The sequence below is a fragment of the Lactuca virosa genome, chromosome 3 (genome assembly GCF_052849685.1).
Source record: "Lactuca virosa cultivar CGN04683 chromosome 3, Lactuca_virosa_CGN04683_v6, whole genome shotgun sequence".
Taxonomy (NCBI): Eukaryota; Viridiplantae; Streptophyta; class Magnoliopsida; order Asterales; family Asteraceae; genus Lactuca; species Lactuca virosa.
The window spans coordinates 80907779-80930802 of NC_136428.1; the positions used below are offsets into that span (position 1 = coordinate 80907779).

The following is a 23024-nucleotide window of genomic DNA, read 5'->3' on the forward strand; positions in this document are numbered from 1 at the left end:
AGTTAAAAGTGGAGACTTTTTTGATACTATAAAATAAAAGAAAATAGTTAATTCAATCTCGGGATGATTATTTGTAAATGAGTATTAAATTGGCACGCATATAAAAAAGAATAACAGACACCTTTTTGTTTTACAGTAATATCCATTTTGTTTAAAACGAATAAAACATATTACATATTTGTACTTAAATATATATTAAATAAGTATACGAGCTTTTAAAATCAAATGAACCGAGTCTAATAATTTATTAATGGAAAACCTAAAAAAACTAACTGGAAAAAAAAATAGAATTTGGTTTTTTCAAACTAAAAAACCGAACTTTTTGGTTTCAGCGAAAAACCAAACAATGCTCACCAGTCACCCCTAGATAAAAGATTCATATCTCGTGGTGGCCAAGGCTTAGTATAAACATCACTACATGTTTGTTTTGTTCACAATAATTTTTCAAATAAATCACAATAAGACACGATTAGTGTGACCGATTCCAACACCTTTCTCCCAATGCGAACCAATGGTTGGGAAAATTCAGATAATTTGATTGAATATATGTGTTTAAATAAATACGAGTTTTGGTCCATAAATACGGCATATTTTAATAAATATTTTTAGTTGACAATCAAAAGTCTTACAAATTCATACACACACGGAGAGAGATAAGGAGGGAGGGAGGGAGGGAGGTTAAAGACTCTGAGGCGTGGAATAAACAGACTGTCACGTGGCCGATCGAATTAAAATTGGATGGTGTCGTTAAACTCACTTAAGGTCCTTTCCCCTGCCAATATGCGACTACAGAAAATGACCAACTTGTTATTCCTTAATTATTTCTAACATTAAAGATGTGTGGTACATGCTTAGTTACTTCTCGCTGGCTTATTCCACTATTGGCTCAAATTTTACTACTTTGGTAAAAATAAAAGAACATTTTTTAAAGAGCATATCATCTTAACATCTTTGGTGAATTGCGATCCCTCCGCAGGCCTCTCATTCATAGGGAAATTCGAAAACTCATAACTCACAAACAGAAAGCGTTCTTTTCATTTCTTTGATGGAAGATGTGAAACCGTTTTGAAGACAATAAACAAATAATTTGTTAACTTTTAAGAAAGCATTTAATTTATGAGCTAAAAATCTCGACTTTCTCTGCCCCATGACACCTGGTCCAGGAAGCATTACTATCATACAAAATTGATTTAGGAAGATAGAAATTATTATGACAACAAAACACCCAACCAATCCTTAAATGCTGCAAAAGTCATTAAGATATTTAATTAAACACATAGAAATAGAATAACCTCCAATCTACTCAACATGAGTCTCAACTCTCATGTGCAGTTAGTTGTTGACAAACAACTATCCGTCCAAAAAAAAATATCGTCTAGTTAAACAAGAAAATACACAAAATTCACAAATAAACAAATCAGATTTACCAAAAATATTGTCTAGTGATCATCTCTCATTTTAATTTTTAACTACACAAGTAAGTAGACTTTTTTCACATGCTGCTAATGAAAAAATCAACAAGCCTGTACACCATCATCTCAACTTCTATATTTTGTATATATACTCCTTCCATCATATCATCCCCCACATCAAACAAACCTGTACAACAAATATATTTATTATTAAATAAATCCATACAATTATCATGCATGGATCCTCAAGACACTACTTCATTTCACCTTTATTTAACATCAAGAGAAAATAAAATACAAACCTCTGTTTATATAACAAACACCTCACCCCTGCTTCTACAAACTCTACCCAAATATATCCATCCGAACAAACCCTGCAAAACCATCATCATCATCATTATCATCATCATCATAACTACAAAACATTTAAAATATATATATATATATATATATATATATATATTTTACCTCGAATGACACTTCAACTTTTGGATTTCTTTCCAACAACAATCTGAAATATCCTCAACCCTCTACTAAACGCTTCATTAAACAAGATCCTCGTTTGCATCGACTGCAACCCCGGCAACCACGACAAAGCCGCCACAGGCATCAACACAACCACCCCAAACATCGTATCATAAGTCCTTGCAACCGACACAACAGTCGCCCATATAAAACTCTTCTCCAAAATCGGCCTAAACACTTGAGCAATCAACAAAAACCCCCACCCAGTAGGAACAAACGCCAACAAACTAGTCAAAATATCAAGAAACCGAAAACTCGTAAACTCCAACAACGCGATAATTATCAAAATCCCAATCACAATCACAAGAAACTGCACAAGCCGATAGTAAATATGCTCTTTCGCAGAGTACTTATCGCGCGCATACACAATCGCCGAATATATCGCAAGAGCCACAATTATGTAAATCCACGAAAGAATATAAACCGCAACACTTTTGCTTCCAGCTGCAATCCCTAACTGGTAAACAATCCCGTATTGAAAGAAAAAGAATCGAAGATCCAAAATGATTTCGAATATTTTCCCGAGTAAACCCGTTGTTCTTAAATGATCTTGTTCTTCATACCACCATTGTTCCCAGCTTTCTTCCGGTTTTGCAAACACACTTCCTCGAAACCAGATCCAGTTCATGAAATCATCGAAATCGTATACGGTTTTCAACCAGTCGAATCCGGATGGGTTGAACACAAACGGAGCCATGATCCATGAAACCACGAGAAACCAACTTGAAATAGTTAACGCGATGTAAGTGAAGGTTCCTTTAGCCACGGGGCTATAAGCAGCATAAACAGTTAGGATTAAACCGAGTTCGATCGCTTTTATGAAATGACTTCGCGCGTATAATCGGTAATTTTCAGCGAATGATTTGTGTTGGACAACAAACCCCCGCCCGGTTGCCCGATATTTCGCTCCACCGTGTAGAATCGTCCGCCCGAAGTAATGCGAACGTGTGCCCAACGAAAATGTATAAAAAACAGACGAGAGCTGTAACTGCATTGTGATGAAATCCCAAATAGCTGCGAGAAAACCGTGTTCGAGGGTATTTTCGACAATCATTGGTAAAGCTGTGAAAAGTCCAAGCTGGACAATAAACTGTTGGTTTAAAATCGTCCCCAACGCGTTATTTGTATTTGCGTTTTCCGAAACCGAATTTTCAACCCCGCTTAATGCGAGATATAATCGGCCCCACAAGAACGCGTATACAGTTAAAGAAATCATCATGGTGTTGAAGAAGAATCCAACTGTGGTGTAGAAGAAAGAAAGCATTCTGAAAAAGTCAAGGCGTTGACCCAATCTGTATACATCTCTACTCAAAACTTGTTCACCGTTTCCACTTGCAACTTTGGCTTCAAACATGGAGACTTGATTTAAACCCACATCGCGACCTTTTCCAACTTGAATATACTCATGGTGGGTTACATTTCCGCCTCTTAAAGTGCAATTAAACCCTGCAAAAATGTCTTCACTTAAGTTGATCAATCTTGAAGCTTTGCTGATTCCGCCACGTGTCATGAACCAGAAGCGATCGAATACATCCGGGTGCCCGTAATGTAAACGGATCTTCAACGGGTTCGCAAGGACCCGTTGACCCAAAGTCACAAAACTCGTTTCTTGAGCTGACATGAACCATGCGAGTGAAGAAACGGACCCTGTGAAGATGTTTTCACGGACTCCTAAAATATTCGGTTTCCGGATCCCGTATTTTTGTTTATATTCTTCTAACAGATTCCTCATTTTCAAAGCTTCTTCAAAGTAATTATCTTGATTCATGTCAATGGTTTGAACAGCATCTCCACGGGTGAAAATCAGAGCGTGATTTTGATTCTCAGGTTTACCTTCCCCGAGTTTTAACGGACCCGGTAACTTGACCCTATAAACTTCAACTTCTTTTCCAAGATTTTGGTCAAACTTGACTAAAACAGAGAAATAATCTGTCCCACCAGGCGTCGCCACCTCATCAACATACGCCACACGTAACGCTTCATGCTCTTTCATCAAATACAGAATCTCATCAGCATGTGGGTCCTTTTTCGCCTTTTGGGTCCCGTATATCTGACACGCAACCACATAAGTATACTTCATTAAAGCTGTTCCATATTCGTGCCCTTTGAACATCATACTGACCCGACTATCTGCCCGGGTTAAATCCCGGGCACTACCCCCCACTGGAATTAATTCTTTCGCACCTTCACGAATGTCCATTTCAGAAGCTGAATCAAGAAAAGCCAACATTTTAAGTGCCCGATAATAATACATCATACCCCTGACAGTTCGGGCAAGTGTCTGCCCTCTGTAAGATGCCCAAAGTCTCAAATCTCTTAACTTTTTTGTCCATAACTCGTCTTCGGTCAGCATCCCTTCGCGACGCATCCGTTGCAAAAAGTTCACCCATTCATCTGCATAGATTGTCTGTAGATAATAAAGAGTGGAAACCCCATCTTCATTTTCAGTTCGAAGCTGTTCTTTGTTGTACACCACTTCCTCATTGTAGTAAGGTGTCAAAACACTGAAAGCCATCATCTTCTCCACTTGAGGTGCATGTGGCATGTTCATGAACAATGAGTTACTAAAGAATGCAATTCGTCTTCTTGCTTCAAGATTCACGGGAATGTTGTTCATGGAGTCACGTGAAGTCAAAATCGTGTGGAGTCTTCGCGTTTGTCTGTAAAAGCTTTCGTTTTTTGAATCGGGTAGTGAGACTGCATTCTCAAAAAGTAAACCCGCACCTGAAAGTGGCCTATGAGGGGCTAAACCGTCTTCTTTCAGCTCATTCATGGATCTTTTTTCTTTGAAGAAATCGCGTATCACAACCTCGTAAAGTGCTTGTAATGTGTTGACTATTTTGTTGACATCTTTGTTTGACTTTATCAAGAGGTCGACGAGGGTGATGAGCTTTGTGTGGATTGTAGGGAGGGCGTACATGTTGAAAGTTTTGGTGAACTTTTCGATGTTGATTGAGTTATCGATTTCTTGAAATAGGGTTGTGAGGATTGAGTGTTCTTGTGTGTTGTATTGTACAATTGTTAGAAGCAAGTGTCTGATACTATCATAAGTTTCAATAACTGAACATCTTCTGTATTCGTTTTTCCCGATTTTCTTCCATAGCCATCTATCGGGAGCATCAACCAACTCTTTTGCTTGGCTTAAAGCAAGAAGCAACTCATTACACAGCAACAAACATGGCCATTGTACAACTCTAATGTTCCATGTGTTTTGAGGCAATTCAAGAAGCTCGACTTCAAGATCACTAACAATGTCTTCTTCTCTAAATGTCAAAATGATTTCATTCCATATCAAAGCAAATTTATGAGCTTCGATTTGGTTTGATTCGAGTTTCTTGAATGGTCTCCCAAGACCATATCTTAGCTTCAATCTGTAGATAATGTCTTTGAACTTTGACCGAAAAGTCCCTCTTGTGTTCAACAACTGTTCTTCAGGCATAAGATTGAACTGCATTGCACTTGCGAAAAACTGAAACCTTAATCTTAGTTGTTGGACATTTCTGATCTCACCCAAATGACTAAAAAGCCCAACTGCAGCACCCACGAAGGAAGAGTAAATGGAGTACCAGATTTGTGTGTCCATGAGATAGATTAAGACAACTGGTAGCCATAAAAGACCTACTGCAAACCTGTTGCTGTTACCAAAGAATTGGTGCCATTCGTATGTGACATCTGTGAGGTCTAGAAGATCTTTAGTGGGTTTAATCATTGGTTTGATCTGCAAGAAGTAACTAAAACAGAACTTTGTGGCAAGAACAATGATCCAGAATAAAGAATACTTTATGTTGTCTACTAGACCTTCACGGAGACCACGGCCTACAAAAGTTCTACTTTGGAACCACCAGGTTATGAAGTAGAAGATTCTCCAGTTAGTGTTTTCAATGAAGTTACGAATCCATGGAAGAATGAAGAGAAGAAGAGCTAGAATTTCAGGGAGGATGAACACTAATGCGACTTCAAGAAAAGTTACCACTCGTTTATTGGCTGCACCTGACCAACGCCCATCATCCTTCTTTTGATTCCAGATTCTAGTGTAGAACACCACGAAGATTATGATCCAGATAACAGAAGTAATGATCTTCAACACCATTCTTACACCAAGCCAGTACGTCTCTCTGGAAACGAGTTTATACTGCATCACAGCATCAAGAAGAGCTTTCAGAAACCGCAAACAGCTCCAAGTTATGAACACACTTAGAACTTTTGCTTGGGCGTCTTTGTTCTTTAACGCCCTCCATGGAGTATGGTCTGGATCTCTCCAGGAAACGATGATGGCAGCTTGTAGAAACAGAAACAACATAGTCCAGAGCTTATCGAAGCTTCTAAACAGGTTCAGAAAGGATCTCTGCTCCACGAAACCTGTCTTCCCTACCCTCTTCCCTTTGCTTGTTGTTGCGAAGAAATTGCTCCCGATATCTATAGGCCACTTCAATTTCTGGAAACACCTTCTGCTCCAGAAGTACTCGTTTATATCATCGTAATTCCGCCAATCTGAATGCGGTGCTGTGCCGTTCTTACTGTTCGCTACCTCGGCCTTAACAGTATCGTAAATTGGTTTAACAACGCGATTCAAGAATGCGTTTTCCCCAGAAATTGAGGGCAAAACAGGCCTACCTGTGTTCTCATCGATGTAATCTTCTAGAATTTTGTTCAGCTCCTCAGCCATATGATGAAATATATAACAAATACACTCAGGTATAAAGCGGAGATTCGCGGACTCACCCCAAATGAGTAGATAAAGTGAAACGTAAAGAAGCTCACGGCGGTGGTCGGAGGCGGAGAATTGGCGGCGTGAGTCAGAGATCCAGATGTTGGATTTACGGCCGAGGAAGGAGCACCAGTGGGTGTAGTTGCTGAGTAACTTACGGCGAAAGCGGCGTAGCACGGAGGGGTCGAGAGTATCGATATTGTCTGGCGGTGGCTGCAGCCGCATCTGGGCGTTGGCGAGGTGGAGAACGAGGTGTTCCCGCTGGTTTGAAACGTTGTCCGATTGGAAACCAAAGAAGGCGCCAAGCCAGTCGAGGAGGTCGTATTGAGGTTGCCATGGAATGAAGGGCGGTCTGCGTAGGTCGCCAACAGCCCGTAGAGCAGCGGTGGCAGCACGAACTTCTGGGAAACGGAGGGACGGATGATCTGCTAGTAGATTGTGGATTGGGATTATGTTGTAGGGAGACTCATCAGATAAGTCTGGTTCCGGCGACGGCGGAGGACGCTGCCGGTGGGTCATCGTGGAGGTGGGGATCGGAGAGCACAATTTGACTATGAGACGAGTGAGGGTTGTAACTTGTAAGGAAACGTTACATTTGGATTGGGAGAAACGAATAGAAAAAAGCAGGAGGTAGTGGGGCCATGTGACCGCGTGATTAGACCTTTTCTTCCGCGCTTTTAATCTTTTCTTTGCCCCAAATTTTCGAATACAGGTGTATATTACATTATATTCTAAGATTCAAATTTGAATTTATTTAAAGCTTTAGATATTATTTAGGGTGTATATTTTACTTTGTTAAAATTTATGAAATACTTATATTAAGAATATAAGGTAAGCTTAATTATGATATCATCTTTATTTAAGGTATCTTGAAATGTTGAAAAATATACAATGAATATGACGTTAGATTTAATAGATTCAGATTTATACATATATGTAATGTTGATTTCAATGACATTTGACTTGATCATCATATTTAAATATGTAATGATGTTTTATTGTTTAGGTTCGTTTTGTCGACTAGTATAAACTTGATTACATAATAAGGTAGGTTATTTTAATATTAATCATGTTTCTATGCATTATATGTGTGAAAAGTATTTGAATCATTAATCTTCATTATTTACATATATCCAATTATAGATAAAAACTACGTGATTACACTTTATATTTTACGAGTCATAAAAGGAATTCACAACCTTTACAATAAACCTCATGACTATCTCTCAAATCAAAAAATAAGGGGAGTATGGAACAACATTGCAGCATGCAAAAGCGAACTCAAAAAATTTGGTTTGGAAAATACGGATATATTCCAATTACACATTAAATCCGGAGAAAATACATCCTTCTGGTACGACAAGTGGCTAGGATCGGTTACACTTGGTGAAAAATATCCATCCCTCCTTGAGCTCGAATATAGAAAGAAATGTACAGTGGCTGATAGGATTGTCAATAATCAGTTCGCAGCTCACTGGAAATCTAGTGTGTATGGGGTTCATGATTTGCAATGCATCGATAACCTTAATCATGACTTATCCTCGGTACATTTGGTACCGGGAGAAGATTATTGGACTTATGCAATGGACAATAGCAGTCAATTCACAGTGAGCACACTAAGGAGAAAACTAGAACGGTTACTATTCCCCAACCGTGTCTTATCATATTTTAAATGGAATAAGATATCCCCGAACAAAGTCAATTGCTGCATATGGCGAGCGATACAAAGGAAGATCCCATCGGCAGTGGCACTTAGGAAAAAAGGAGTTAACATCGAAAATGACAAATGTGGTGCCTGTGTTAATGGAATGGAATGCTCTGATCACATCCTCATACAATGTCCATTTGCCTGCGAGGTCAGGAAGATAATATTCACTTGGTGCGGCTTACAACGGGAGTCTTTCACATCAGTTGGAGAGCTAATCGCATTTGCAGAAAACTGGGGAAGATGCCCAAGGAAGAGGAAGAGATTCATTACCATTTGTCACGGCTTACTCTGGATTCTGTGGAAGTTCAGAAACGATCGGGTGTTCAACGGACTATTCCAAAATCCCACTCATGGTGCAGGGGCCATCAAGTCAGTGACATTTTTTTGGATACAGACCATGGGCAAAGGAGGAATTGGCGATTGGAAAAATTGGATCTCTTCTCCATTTCAGTTTTAATTTCTATTTAACAATTAATATTTCCCTTTCCATGAAAAGCTTTTGCTTATGTACTCTTGTCCTCTTGCTAGTTACTTGCTAGTCGGGGGTTCGTTTTAATAATATTTGCCGTTTCCAAAAAAAAAAAAAAAACTTTCGTTTAACACAAGTAATAAAGACTAATCACAAAAATACCAAGATGACACATCAATTTAACAAATTGACGAATTTTTTGATCGAACTACAAAATGACCTTGGTTATTGTAAATTGTGAAATATATAATCATTTGTTATATAGGCTATTTTTGTGATTAGCCGTCTAAAAAAAAATTTATGTATCATCATCTATCCAAAACAAAATCGTTATCAATTTTATCTAAACAAACACTTGTTCTTGATTAAGTTTTATGAGTGAAAGGTAGTGAATGAGTAAAGGAAAGGAAAAGATGTTAAGGGTAAACTTTCATTCGTAGAAACTCGTTTGATGGGTTAATTGTGTGCCTCATGTTTTTGGTAATCGTAAATTATTATCATAATAAAAATAAAAAAGTGGGTAATCAACTCATCCATCCAAACTTGTCAAACATATCAACAAATTGACTCAGTACGCTTGTTCACGACGTTCATGTATCTATAAAATAATGGCAAAATATCTACATTTTAAAATAGAAAAAATTGCAAAAAGTCTCTCTGGTTTGTCAATTGGTTTATTGGTTAAAGTTCAAACCTGAGAAAAGTTTTGGACTTGATCATTTTATTTAGTTTATTTACGTAATTGGTCCTTATCGAAATTGAGACCCTGTTTCACCATGTATATATTTATTTTCTTTTTTCCTTTTTCTTTTCTTGAATATTTTAATGTTATTGATATACAATGGCATCATAACCTCATCTTCTTTACCTCCATTGTTCTTCAAGTTTTCCCCCTTTTATAGTAACGTTTAATGGCCATTGATCAAAATATTAGCTGAGGAATGAAATTAATCTGTTAATTAATCCTTCTAGGATAGTTTAGGAACGTTGTAAACTAATAATTTAATAACCAAAATAAAATACCGCTAATTATGAAATAGTTTCAAAGATCAAGTACAATCATGAATATTTCCACTTTGTCTTCTACGGTAGTTCAGGGAGGTTGTAAACTAATGATTTAATAACCAAAATTAAAAACTGTTAATTATGGAATAATTTCAAAGAACAAGTGCAATTAGTTATACAATAAATATTTCCATTTTGTCATTCTTCATCGGATCATCACAATGTTATACGAATTCCAGTAGTAGCGTACTAACAAAAAAAAGTGATCAAATTATTGTGAAGTTGTGTCTTATATTTTTTGTAGAATTTCGATTTTGTACATCAATTATGAAACTAAAACATATTCATGATTTTATTTCTGATAGCGTATATGGTATGGTCGATAATTAGTACACGCACAAATCGAAATCCAAGACAATACAAAACTCATTATTTTTTAAATACAACTTGGACCCGTCCCCACCAGTTTTCAATATGCCTATGTCAATCCAATTTCTGAAAACATGTCACAAAAATTATAAACAATTTTGGTGTTAGCATTGTAACAATATGCACATTACCCACGAATCTGGTGGGGTTCATTCCCACACTTCCCATATTCCTGAAAATCAGTTTTGGGTTTTTCTGGTCTTTGGTTCTTGATTTTTTTCAGGTTTAGAACCAGAATTTGAAGTGCCATTTTCCGACCTTCATAACTTTGTCATACAAGGTTGAAATGAGCTTATTTTTTTCAAAATTTAGTTATTTGTCTTGGCTATTCTTAAGGCTCAATAACCACCTTAATTGGATGCGAATAGGCTAAATTACAGCCTTAACCAATGGTTATTAGGGTTGTGTTGTTTTTAGGTTGTGCATATCTTTTAGTCAACTTTGAACAATCATAACGTTTTCATGAGCTCTGAATAATCAGAGTCTTTTTGAAAATTTAATTCTTTGTATGGCCTACACTTTAGGCTCAAGACCCACCTGGTTAAGAATTGGTTAACTTACACATCCCTAAACAAGGCACGTTAAGTTGCTTTTAGTTTGTGCCTAATTTTTTTATCAACATTGAACTACCATAACTTTTTCGTATGCGCTCCGAATGAGTTGTTTTTTCCAACGTTTAGGTTTTTTTCCAGAATATTTTTTGGCCTCTTTCGTCTGCAGGCTTACATAAGTTTTGTTCGCAAACTATAGTTTTTTAAAAGACCGTTAACCTAAAAGATTTGCACATCATTTTCTCCTAAAATAAATGAAAAAACCTCTTCTCAAATTTGCAAACATCAGATAGATAGATAGATAGATAGATAAATAAATAAATAAATAAATAAATAAATAAAACATATATTACGACACCAATGTTGAACACAACCATAAATAGGAGTTGTTGGAGCTAATTTTTTATAAGTTTCGGTTTCATTCGGTTCTATACCCAAACACCGGTATGGGTACCGTATCCTCATAAGTCGGTTTAGTTCTCAGTTCCTTCAATTTTCATTTTTCAATTTTGGTTATGAAACCGAACTCATCCCTACTTACATCTACAATAAACACTTGCAGAAAATAACAAAGAAATTGTTTTTTTTTTTTAATTTATGCAGGTCCTCCTGCGAAAATACTATGTTCTATTCTGCAATGAAAATACCAAAAAAGAAATTAGCTTGATCTTGTCAGCTACTTTTTTTACAAAAACAATACTATTAGCTAAAAGCAAAATTATCATATAAAGATTAGTTTTTCAAATAGTTCCTCAAACACAATATTTTTTTTGGCCAGTTTATTGCAGAGGATAAAATAACAGGGCAATTTTATTCTGGATTGGAGCAAATAAGATGGAACATGATCTTGCAAAAGTTTTATAAACCTCAAAATACCCTCAAATTCTTTAGCAATCCTCTTTCCTCAAACGCAGGTATAGTCAATGTGAACAAAATTTCTAGATACCATTTGAGAAATACAAGTTTTATTTGAAACTTACACACTTGCTAACACAAAACAAACATTCTATAAGATCAAATTCATACTACAACCTGGAAAAAAAAAATGGAGTACCAGATCATCTTGATTTTATACTCTCCACAAATCCACTGCTAAGAAGCCTCTCTACATATTTCCCCAATATATCCACTTCAAGATTCACCTTCTGCCCAATTTTCTTCAATGGAATCACAACTTTCTGCTGTGTATACTCCACCAACATGAAATTGAAACACTCCTCTTCATCAAACACATCCACCACCGTCAAACTAGTTCCATCCACCGCAATGAACCCCTTCGCCACTATAAATTTCAAAATCTCCGGCGACGTCTTCACCTTAATCCACAACGAATCCCCTTCCACCTCCATTGAAACAATCTCCCCTGTTCCATCCACATGCCCCTGCACAAAATGCCCACCCATTCGTGTCGATGGTTTCACAGCTCTCTCCAGATTAACAACCGAACCCTTTTCCAATTCGATCAACGAGGTTTTCCTCAATGTTTCAGGAGCCAGCCCGACTTTGAATTCCAATCGCTCCGAGTCGAATTCTGTGACTGTTAAACAAGTGCCGTTTACGGCTATGCTGTCGCCGAGGTTGACGTCTTCGAGGACGGTCGGCGAATGGATCACCATGTCGAATGATTCGCCGGATTCGTCGAAACCTAGTTCCCTGACTTTTCCCATTTCTTCCACGATTCCGGTGAAGAGGGATGTTATCTGGTTTCTTCGGTTGGGTTTTAGGGTAAGTGGTTTTGGTGTCTGGGATTTGAAGATGAGAGATGAAGGGAGTTTAGGGTTGAGATTTGTTAATCTAAGAGAGTTGGAAAGTGCGAATTTGGGGATCGAGGTTGATGAAATCGCCATTTTTGTTATTCGGATTCGACAGTAATCGGTGGTGGCTCCTTTTATAGGAAAAAAACCCTTGTCGCCATTTCGTAACCCTAAAACTATTTTAACCAACAAATACCATCAACGAATCATGCTCCTCGAATCTTCTGATCTTTTGTCGATTTGACTTTGGTCAACGGCCGTGGAGCTATAGCCATTGCTGCCATGGACATTAGTTCTTGAATCCGAAGCTTACTGGCATATAGCAACTGGATCTGAAATTAATTTCAGTTTTCTCTTTGCAATTTCTATGTTCGAAAGCAGTAGTAATTGTTTTCAAAGTATACTTTTGCAATATAAGAAAGTAGAAGCATGAAAGTGCGTTGTTATTTCTTAAGTTTTTGATTGTATAAGATCTTTAATACGAAAAATTGAATGAAATTTATTTTTTTTAAAAAAAAAAAACCTCTTTAACCATAATACGAAATTTATAGAAATTAAAGAGATCAAACTAGTATATAATATAAGACCTCAAAATTTTCCAATTGTTCCATTCATTAAGAATCTTCACTTGAGAATGAGATTTGTTGTTGACCCGATTGTTATATTATATACTAGTTTATAACCCGTGTAACCACGATTATAAAATTAATTAAACTTTCATATTAAAAACTCAAAATTATTAATCAATTATTTAAATAAATTATTAATTAAGAAATATTTTTTTAGTTATACAAAATTATAATCGTTGATTTAAATAAATACGTGAAATTATATATTCTTATAATCTATACTAACTTTATTTTAATTTTTATTCTAATGGTATTAATTTAATGTAATTAGAATGAGAATTTAAATTTTAAAAATTTAAATATAGAATCAATAGATTGACAAGTGACATGAGATTAATTATGAGACCCATTAAGATGACAGATGACAAAAGAAGAATAAACTTATCCTTTTATTAGAATAGAGAGATATTATTTACCATTAATGTGACATTCTTAACAAGTTCACATGCCTTTATTATAAGCAAAACAAACTCATAATTGGCAATAAAGGGTAAACCGAAGAGGACATGACTATCAATATAGACAATACTAGTCGAATCCCCGCACGTTGTGCGCAAATATAATTATTTAATTAAAATAATAACATTTAACAAATTATGATTTAATATTTATACATGTAAAACCAATATCAATAGCAACACAAACTCTATAGTTAACATATTAATTTTATTAATTTTAATAAATTTATATCATTAGTTATTTCCCCTATTAATTCATGATTTTATAGACCGTTTTATGTTGTGTAATTATATATCAAACATATATTGATTCCTATGTATAAAAAAACAAAGTAGTATGAAAAAATAAATATTACAACTTTTGATGATTTTATAGAACGTTTTAAGTTGTGGAAATTATATATAAAACGTATGTCGGTTTGTATATAAAACAAATAACAAATAGTATGAAAAACACTATAGCTTTTAATAAAATAAAAACACTACAACATTATAACATTTACATCAAACAAAACTTATTAAACACTTATAAATCATTCAAAATGAATATTTAGAAATCAACATACATTTGATATATAGAAACATTGTTATAAAAAAATTGTGTTGAAATAACCATTGATACGACAAAACTTATTTTTTTTTCAACTCTTTCATTTTGAATCACAAATATTTTCAAAGATATGATTTTTTAATCAAAACTTACTTATATACTACTAATATAGCTACAATGTGTATAATAAATAAGTGAAAAATAAAAAAGCATTGCACATTAATAACCATAAGTTTAAAAAACTTTTAAATGTAGTGGAAAATATAAAGACAAATCACATTAAATTTGAAATCACAATTACAGTTAAATAAAAAAAAACTATTGAGTTATAGCGGGAGTTTTAAACTCTTGATTTGTGCCCAATAATGTAATATAAATATTAACAATTATATGTTATAAAAAGCAATATTATAAGTATTTATCATTGAAATAATAATTTTTATACTAAGTTGTAACTAATATTATAATAATTTTAAGTATACGATAATAAAGATATAATAAAATGTGTTTGAATAAAATTGAATTAAGTTTTTGATTTAAAATTATTTTAAACTATACTTATTTTAACTAATTTATAATTAATTTATTTGAATATTTTTATTTCCTATATTATTATTATTATTATTATTATTATTATTATTATTATTATTATTGTTACAAATAATAATAGTTTATTAATGTAATATAATCTATTCTTTAGTTTTACGTTTTTTTAAACAATTATTACTTTTTACTAATTAAAAACTACTTATATGAAATATTTCATTATTATTTAAAAAAAACTACCGTACTTTTTATTGTACTTTCATTTTTTTTTCTTTAAAGCTATGAAATATTGGAAGAGAATGAACAGTCCAAATAAAATGGTAATTTGAATTTCAAAACTATAGTACTTGTTATGTACTGCGACCAATCTTAAAAACAATATGTTAAGAGTGAGTTAGAGGAGGAGGAGTGTATTTTGATCACTTATATTTTCTTATGAAAATATTAATATTTTATTTATTTTATTTATTTTACTTTTTCTTTACGATAAAGAATGAATAGGAAAAAAGGAAACTGACAAATTTAATAAGATAATTTATTTTTATTACTATAAAAACATTTAAAATTGGGTACATCCATATAAATTTTGGTAGAACATAAAGAATTCATTTTTATAACACACATAATTATTGGTTTTCAACAATAAAGTCATATCATATTAAAAATCATTCGTTGTAATTCGTCATTATCACCAACAATTTGGAATAATAATTGTAAACTCCTTTCATCAAATTCAATTAAAAAAACTTCATCGATGTTATTTACAAAATAAGCGATAGAAACTAACATAATATATACATACCATAAAATACATGTTGAATAATGTTCTCTTGTACATAAAATATATTTTCTTAACATAAAAAAGCGAGAGACAACATAAAGATACATACATGTTAACAAAGTTAATTGCTCTAACTTATAAATAGTTTGATGGTTTATTTACCAAAAGCTCATGAGAAGTAATTATCAATCTCACTTCATCATCATGTGATTATAGAAAGATGCATAACACATAAACTTAAAAAATGATCTCAAGTATACCTTTACAAACATACCTAAATTTGAACATTGGTTAATATCTAAATTTTTACATGCACCCAATTTGAGTTTACATGAATTTATATTTGGAGAAGTTGCAATTGCTTTCTTACATCCATGGAACCACTCATATAACTCTTCAAACCCTACAAATATAATCTATCATTTTGTGTTGACATACATGCAATATGTAATCTACAAATTTCTTATATAGACTAAATATTTCATTTAATTAATTATCTTTTTGAAACGGTACAATTACAAAACAAAAAAAACATATTTAAAATATTTAATTAAATATTTTCGACATCGCCCTATATAACATATGATCAATATATTAACGATTAAACCACAATATACAACGACTGTATTACAATAATCCAAAAACGAAGAAAATTTAAAAGCGAATTAGTAAAACAAACTTACAAAAATAAAAGCTCTAATATAATAACATATCTCCAAAAGTGGTCATAAGACCTCAACCTAACACAAAAACTTTTAAGTTCGTTTTCTTTCTTAAATTTGTAAATGATTTGTATGCATGTCTTCCCAAAAGATTGGTCTTTTTATAGTAAACTTTTCACTAAATGCTAATTAAACATAATATAAGTTATAAAACTTTTGAGTGTTAAATCATAATTAAAAAAAACTTTTGAGTTGCATTAGTTAAAAAATGGGGTTTCAAATGAATGTGGTTTCAAATGAATATGGTTTCAAATGAATATGGTTTGAAGAAGTTAAAAAAAGGGGTTTCAAATGCATGACATTAAAAAATATGCTAGCTTTATAAGTATGTATGATATTTTATATTTTACTGATAACAACATATTTATATTTATTTGATTTTTACTTCAAGTGGCAATATACTTGTATTTTCCAACAACTCTATTTTTCATTTTTTATTTAGTGTAAAAAATAAGTTAATAGTTATTCATCTCCAATCATATTATATTTTCACTTTAATTTTTATACGAACATCTCATTTATTTGCATCTACAAATACAATGGAGGCTAATTTGCCACTTTTCATAACACATGAATTATAAGCCCCTTTAGTTCTTATCTAGCACTTCATTTTCAGTTAGCCTTCGTATTTATTTAAAACGTTTGGAGATAGTTTGACCACCCATTGTCATTGTTGTGACTCTCTATTGGATTTTGTCCAAGTTCCAACATTTTTTTTATCGTTGCAGAGAAGTAAATATAACGTTCTAAAAACTAGATTTAACTTAATCATTAGGGCTAAGCATCTCTTCGATTTTAATAGCCAGCCCATCACTCTCACATCAACCCTTATATCTTTCCTTAGCCCATTTGTAAAATAGCACAATGCTATGCCTTCGTTGGTGCTCTCCTTGAAACCATAGCATCACATGATTCACATCTCCTTCAAGGGCTATAATCGTTGCTTCCATCTTATCATGCTAACAAAATAAATATCTAACTTACAAAAAATACCCTCATCTCATTAAGGCACCGTTTGATAGTTTCTGACTGAGAAAGTGCTGACTGGGAAAGGTCCGTCTGGGTAAGAAATCCTGACTAAGAAAGAAACTTTGTTGTTTGATTGTACATCTGACTGAATATACTGACTGATAAAAAATGACAATTTTACCCTCCTGCTCTAACATAATATTTAAACATTAAACAATTTTCTATCAATAAAGTGTCAACTATATTTATCAATTATATCAAGCCAAACAAAATTCAACATAGTTTTCTATCTCTGTCTCTATCACATTGATTGAAACAAAAATCAATCCAAATGTATATACATACTGGAAAACGATTGGAAAAAAACCACAGTAAACAAAATTCAACATATACAAACACCACTATTGTTAGTAGCATCCACCAAACATCAAATCAGTATTGTTAGTAGCATCCACCAAACAAAATTCAAGGGAAGGAAGAACTAATGTAGCCTTCATAATTTTGGCAACAACAACCATATCACATATTGTTAGTACCATCCACCAAACACCAAATCAGTATTCCATTTGAATCAGTTCAAACACCCAAATAACTCAATCTGTTGTCAGGAAATCTAATGAAACTATCCTGCAAAAATTTCATCAAAACAATCAATCCTCCTTCAACATCGAATTCCAGGTCATTAAAACAAATTCGAAAATAAATTCTAAATACTTCAGGAAGTTTCAATTTTAATTAGAATATCAACACCATCGACCAAGAACTCAAATTTTAAATTGCACAATTTCACATGGAGATTAGGTCTCTTCATAAAATATCACAGCATATACCTGAATGGTCGGCTTGGGGCGGAGGTCGGCGGCGCTGCTTGAGCCGGAGGCGGCGAACATGGCTGGCGGGAGGATGGGTGAAGAAGAGATTGAAGACGCGTTGTGGAGAGACGTACCGGAAGATACAAGTTTTTGATATCTATTTGCCTTTGCAGACGTCGGAGGCGGGCAAGGTGAAGGAACGTGTGAGAAGGAAAAGGGCAAAAAAGGGAACGATGCCCATCTGTTTCAGCCAGCGAGTTTTTTGAGATGACCCGGTAAGACGTTGAAGGACCGAGTAAGACGCATCATATGGAGGTATCAAACACATTGATCTGACCGAGTCAGCCAAAAGGGTCTGACCGGTCTAGGTCAGCAAGAAATCAAACAGGGCCTAACTTAATTGTTACTATGCATATTTCCCTTCTTGCCCATCCTCGTATATGTGAAATTGATTGGTGACTTAGCAATTACAGAGCATACGAAACAAGCTTCCAAGTAAAGGGCCAAAAAGGTCTCATCTCTATCAGCATATGGCCTTCTTCCAAGTTTACAATGAATTTAGCTAATTAATAGGACAGTTGTTGTAAACGATTCCAAAAATAGTCAACTTTTCTAAAAAAAACTTACATCATTAGAATTAGAAATATGTTATGAATAGTTACATATCCAAAATAGTAAGCTTTCATAGTCTCACAAACCTTCCCAATACAACATGTGGCAACATCTCTCTTCCAGGTATCCCATTTGTGTACATGCAGCTAACATAATATATATATATATATATATATATATATATATATATATATATATATATATATATATATATATATATATATATATATATATATAGGTTCAGGTTCATTTGAGACCATGCTAGTTTTGTGAGACCGTGAGACCAAATTTAAAAATAATTTTAAAATGCAAAATAAAAGGAAAAGTCCGAAAATTCTTTTTTTAATTATTATTTTCGTCACTTTAATTACTTAAAAAAATAAAAAACATAATAAAAATAATAAAAAAAATTACCGTTTTTTTTTTTTTGAAAAATACGTGAAATATTCTAATAGAATATTTCACTGTAAATATTCTAATGTGATTTTTTGAATGTTAAAATATTCTACTAGATTTTTCAGATATGTAAAATATTCTAATATTCTACTAGAATATGTAAAAAAAATGTATTTTATTTATTATTATTTTTGGTATATTTTTGGAAAATATAAATGACGAAAATAATATTTGAAAAAAAAATTCGAAAATTTTCAATTATTTTGCATTTTAAAAATGTTTTTTTATCTATAAAATGAGTGACTAGAATTGCGTATTACGGTCTCACAAAATTAGGCCGTCTCACATGAACATAACCATATATATATATATATATATATATATATATATATATATATATATATATATATATATATATATATATATATATATATATATATATATATATATATATATATATTAGCATCATGTATATGTTACATAAAAGATCCCTACAATTTGTGTCAACAAGTGGTACCATAAATCTTGATATAACTATCCTTCTTCAAAATTCCTCAACTTCTAACACAATTACCTATTTGCCGTTGGAAATGGGGGGGGGGAAGCAAGATGAGTTTGAATAATCAAATATGGTTTAGTGGACTGTGTAAAATTCACTAACTCAATAATTGATATTTAGACATATCGGTCTACACGCGGTTAATGAGATCCATGAACGTGACCGGAGCATTGGTGAGTCCGAAAGGCATCACCACGAACTCGTAATGACCATAACGAGTCCTGAAAGCAGTCTTCCTCTCTGACCTTTATCTGATGATAACCTGATCGCAAATCAATCTTGGAGAACCAAGAAACGCCCTATATCTGATCAAAAAAATCATCGATCATCGAAAGTGGGTAACGGTTAATCACCGTTAGCTTGATAAGCTCCCGATAATCGATGCACATTCTGAGAGAAACATTCTTCTTCACAAACAGTATTGGTGCTCCCCAAGGTGAACTACTCGGTCTAATCAATCCCTTGTCTAACAGCTCCTGCAGCTGTGTAGACAACTCATGCATCTCTGGAGGTGCTAACCGATAAGGTGCCTTGGCTACCGGAGCCGCACCTGGAACTAGATATATACGGAACTCGATCTGCCTCTCCGGAGGCACTTTAGGCAAGTCATCTGGGAACACATTGAGATATTCCCGAACAATCGACACATCATCAACCGCCTTCTTTCCATCCTCTTGGGTATCCAACATATAAACCACAAAACCAGAACAACCCTGCTGAATATACCTACTAGCCCTCGCATCTGAACAGATAGTTGGTCCACGCTGAGCACCCTCGCCATGAATAACTAGTTCTCCCCCACTTAGGGTTCGAACATGAACTATCCGGTGCTCGTAATCAATCATCGCCATATTAGGGCTCAACCAATCCATCCCCAGGATAACCTTGCTCTCATGCAAAGGAATAGGAACCAAGTCGATCGGGTACCTCTCTCAAAATAACTCTAGAATATAACCCCGATGAACCCTCGACACCCTCACTGAACGATCATCGGCGATCTCCACCTCTAACGGATAATCGAGCTCTCTAGGAGCGTCATCAACTCTCTTGCTGAGGGCAAGAGATACAAATGATCAGGTGGCGCCCGAATAAAAAAGAACCAAGGTCGGAACATCATTCACTAGGAACATCCCTAAATAGTAGCATGCACAATAAACATAAATAATAAAACAATAAATGAGATAAAGAGAAGATGCATAGCAGTAACCACATCAAGTGCTACACGAGACTCCTCGGCTGTCAGCTGGAAAGCTCGACTCCTCACAATTGGCACCTCTGCCTTACCTTGGCGATCGTCAGGGATCCTCAAGGTGGCCGGAGCGGATGCTACAACTGCTACTGTTGTCAAACTCGTACAATCGACCTTCTTGTGGCCCCTATGATTGCAATGGAAGCAAATCAGACCTAATACATGGGTGGTGGCAGTATAATCCCTGTTGTAAGGACTAGTCTTGTTACACTTGTAGCAGCCTAACTCACCAACCCTGCAATCCCCATCGTACGTCTTGTCGTACTTTCCGCAGCGGCATGGACCCTGCTAGCCTCTCGATCGTGAATCAAAATCCTTGGGCTTCTTCGTCGAGCCCTCTGATACCTAATCATGTGTTGGATTAGGTTTATAAGTCAATAACTGAATTAGTATATGCTTGAATTATTAGCAAAGTCCTTTTGGGTTGCCCTCAAACCTAATAATTGAATAGGATGACTTTTAGAGAGAGAGATTGATTTATTAATTTATTATATGATTAATATATTAATTAGAAATCAAAATAAATAATTTATTAATATGTTTTCAGAAAAATATATTAATTCAAAATTATATTGGTTAATTATAAATTAATCTGAAATTAATTGGAATTATTTTGGGATTAATTGGAATAATTAAAAGTGGAAGGACTAAAGGTTACAATTTTCAAAAGTTGAACATTGAGCAATTCTAGAACCTCCCTAAGGGGGGAATTTTTCAAGAAGAGCTATAAGGCTTTCGTGGGCATTATGGAAGCCTAAGAATCCTTATGGAGCAAGGAAAGGGGATAAGGCTTATCTTAGGAAACTGTCTTATCCATTGCCCCCTTGATCACCTATAAAAGGCCCCTTATATAAGCATAATTTTGGTCATCCCCTCTTACCAAGGCAAAGCCGAAAATTCCACCTCCCTTCTCCTCTCTCTTCAAGCCTCCTAGTTGCTAGGGTTAGGTGTGAACCATCAGAGACATTAGATTTCTGGTGCTAGCTTCCAAGCAACTACAAGAAGGTTATTTTGATTGATTATCTACTAGTATAATTAAGAGGTATGTTTTTCTTAAACCTTTTTTTTTAATTTTCGAAAATAGTAATGTACTTTAGGGTTGTTGAATTCAAATTGTTGTTTGCAAATCATAGTGAGAACATAGATCCTTTAGGGTGTATGCAAACTTAGGGTTTATGTTTTTCGGCCAAAATATGATTTTTGAAACATGTAAAACCCATTGATGCAAACTCAACCTTGAAACTCGTCACAAAATCCTCCAACTTCATCGTCTCAACAACCTCGCCTCCCAAGGCATGATCTACCTCCTCCCACTAATTACAAACTCTGTCCTTCAGAAGACAGGATGTAAATCTGATCGTCGACCCCTCGGGATAGAAGTTAATCCCGAAGGCATTCACGATGTCTGCCAACCATGGCCTACTAACGATGAGGTCCTTCTTCCCGAAGAACTCAAGAGCGCACATGCATGAAACTCTCAGAAATTCAGAGAGCGTACACCCACCATAGCTACTACCTCAGTACAAAATGCTCCTAAACGCTCATCCAAACCTCCATGATGCCCTCCTTGATCGTAATAAAGATCACATGGGTCTGTCCAAAATACTGCGAGTGATCCCCGACGAAATGAACTCTCGCATCTGATCATCCATGAGTCCGACCCCAGAGCCCGAACCCGATCCATCACCAAAACCTGAACCATCACCGAAACCTCCTCGAGTGGTAATCATATTGAAAGAAATAAACAATGCAAACCATTAGAAAACACTCAGAGAACTCCACATTCTACAAGATCCTTAGTATCATTGTGACTTCCCTTGATTCGAGTACGGATCCTTTACTTTCAGTAGTATGGTCCCAATACTACCTTACACACCTATCCATATTTTCCTCAAGGATCACCCCGAATCCCTTAAGTTACTTCCCTATGATCTAATAACTTCACTCGCATGGCAAAGCACTCAGTGTACCAAAACATCTCCTAGGCTTTCCTAGGGTTCCTTTTACACCATTCCCCGTCATTAGCTGCAGAAGAAACTCCCTCTGATACCTTCTAACTACCTCCTGAACACAATTACATACTACAAGCACTAGATAATTCTTCGACTGCAAGGTCTCACACTACAACGGTTGGACTCAAACAAGAGTTGTGTAGTAGAGTTAAACGTAACCTTATAAAA

At 34.7% G+C, this 23024-nt stretch overlaps 1 protein-coding gene, 1 non-coding gene and 1 pseudogene across 2 annotated transcripts; all 3 read right to left on the reverse strand.

Annotated features, from left to right (window-relative positions):
* Positions 1-1241: 1241 nt before the first annotated feature.
* Positions 1242-7253, reverse strand: LOC145166090 (callose synthase 12-like). The gene is made up of 3 exons (XM_079085018.1): positions 1881-7253; positions 1715-1786; positions 1242-1599 (listed from the first exon to the last, which is right to left on the reverse strand). Exon 1 carries the CDS (start codon positions 7162-7164, stop codon positions 1894-1896), a length of 5271 nt encoding a protein of 1756 aa, XP_078941144.1. The 5' UTR covers positions 7165-7253; the 3' UTR covers positions 1242-1599; positions 1715-1786; positions 1881-1893.
* LOC145168120 (small nucleolar RNA J33) lies at positions 4126-4205 on the reverse strand. Its single transcript, XR_013741707.1, has one exon. It is a non-coding gene; the product is annotated as a small nucleolar RNA J33 (small nucleolar RNA).
* Positions 7254-11724: 4471 nt separating the features above from the next.
* LOC145166091 (riboflavin synthase pseudogene) lies at positions 11725-12945 on the reverse strand (annotated as a pseudogene).
* Positions 12946-23024: the final 10079 nt, after the last annotated feature.

Coding starts and splice junctions, on each gene's coding strand:
- LOC145166090 (XM_079085018.1), bottom strand. CDS start 7,164: ATGACCCACCGGCAGCGTCCTCCGCCGTCGCCGGAACCAGACTTATCT.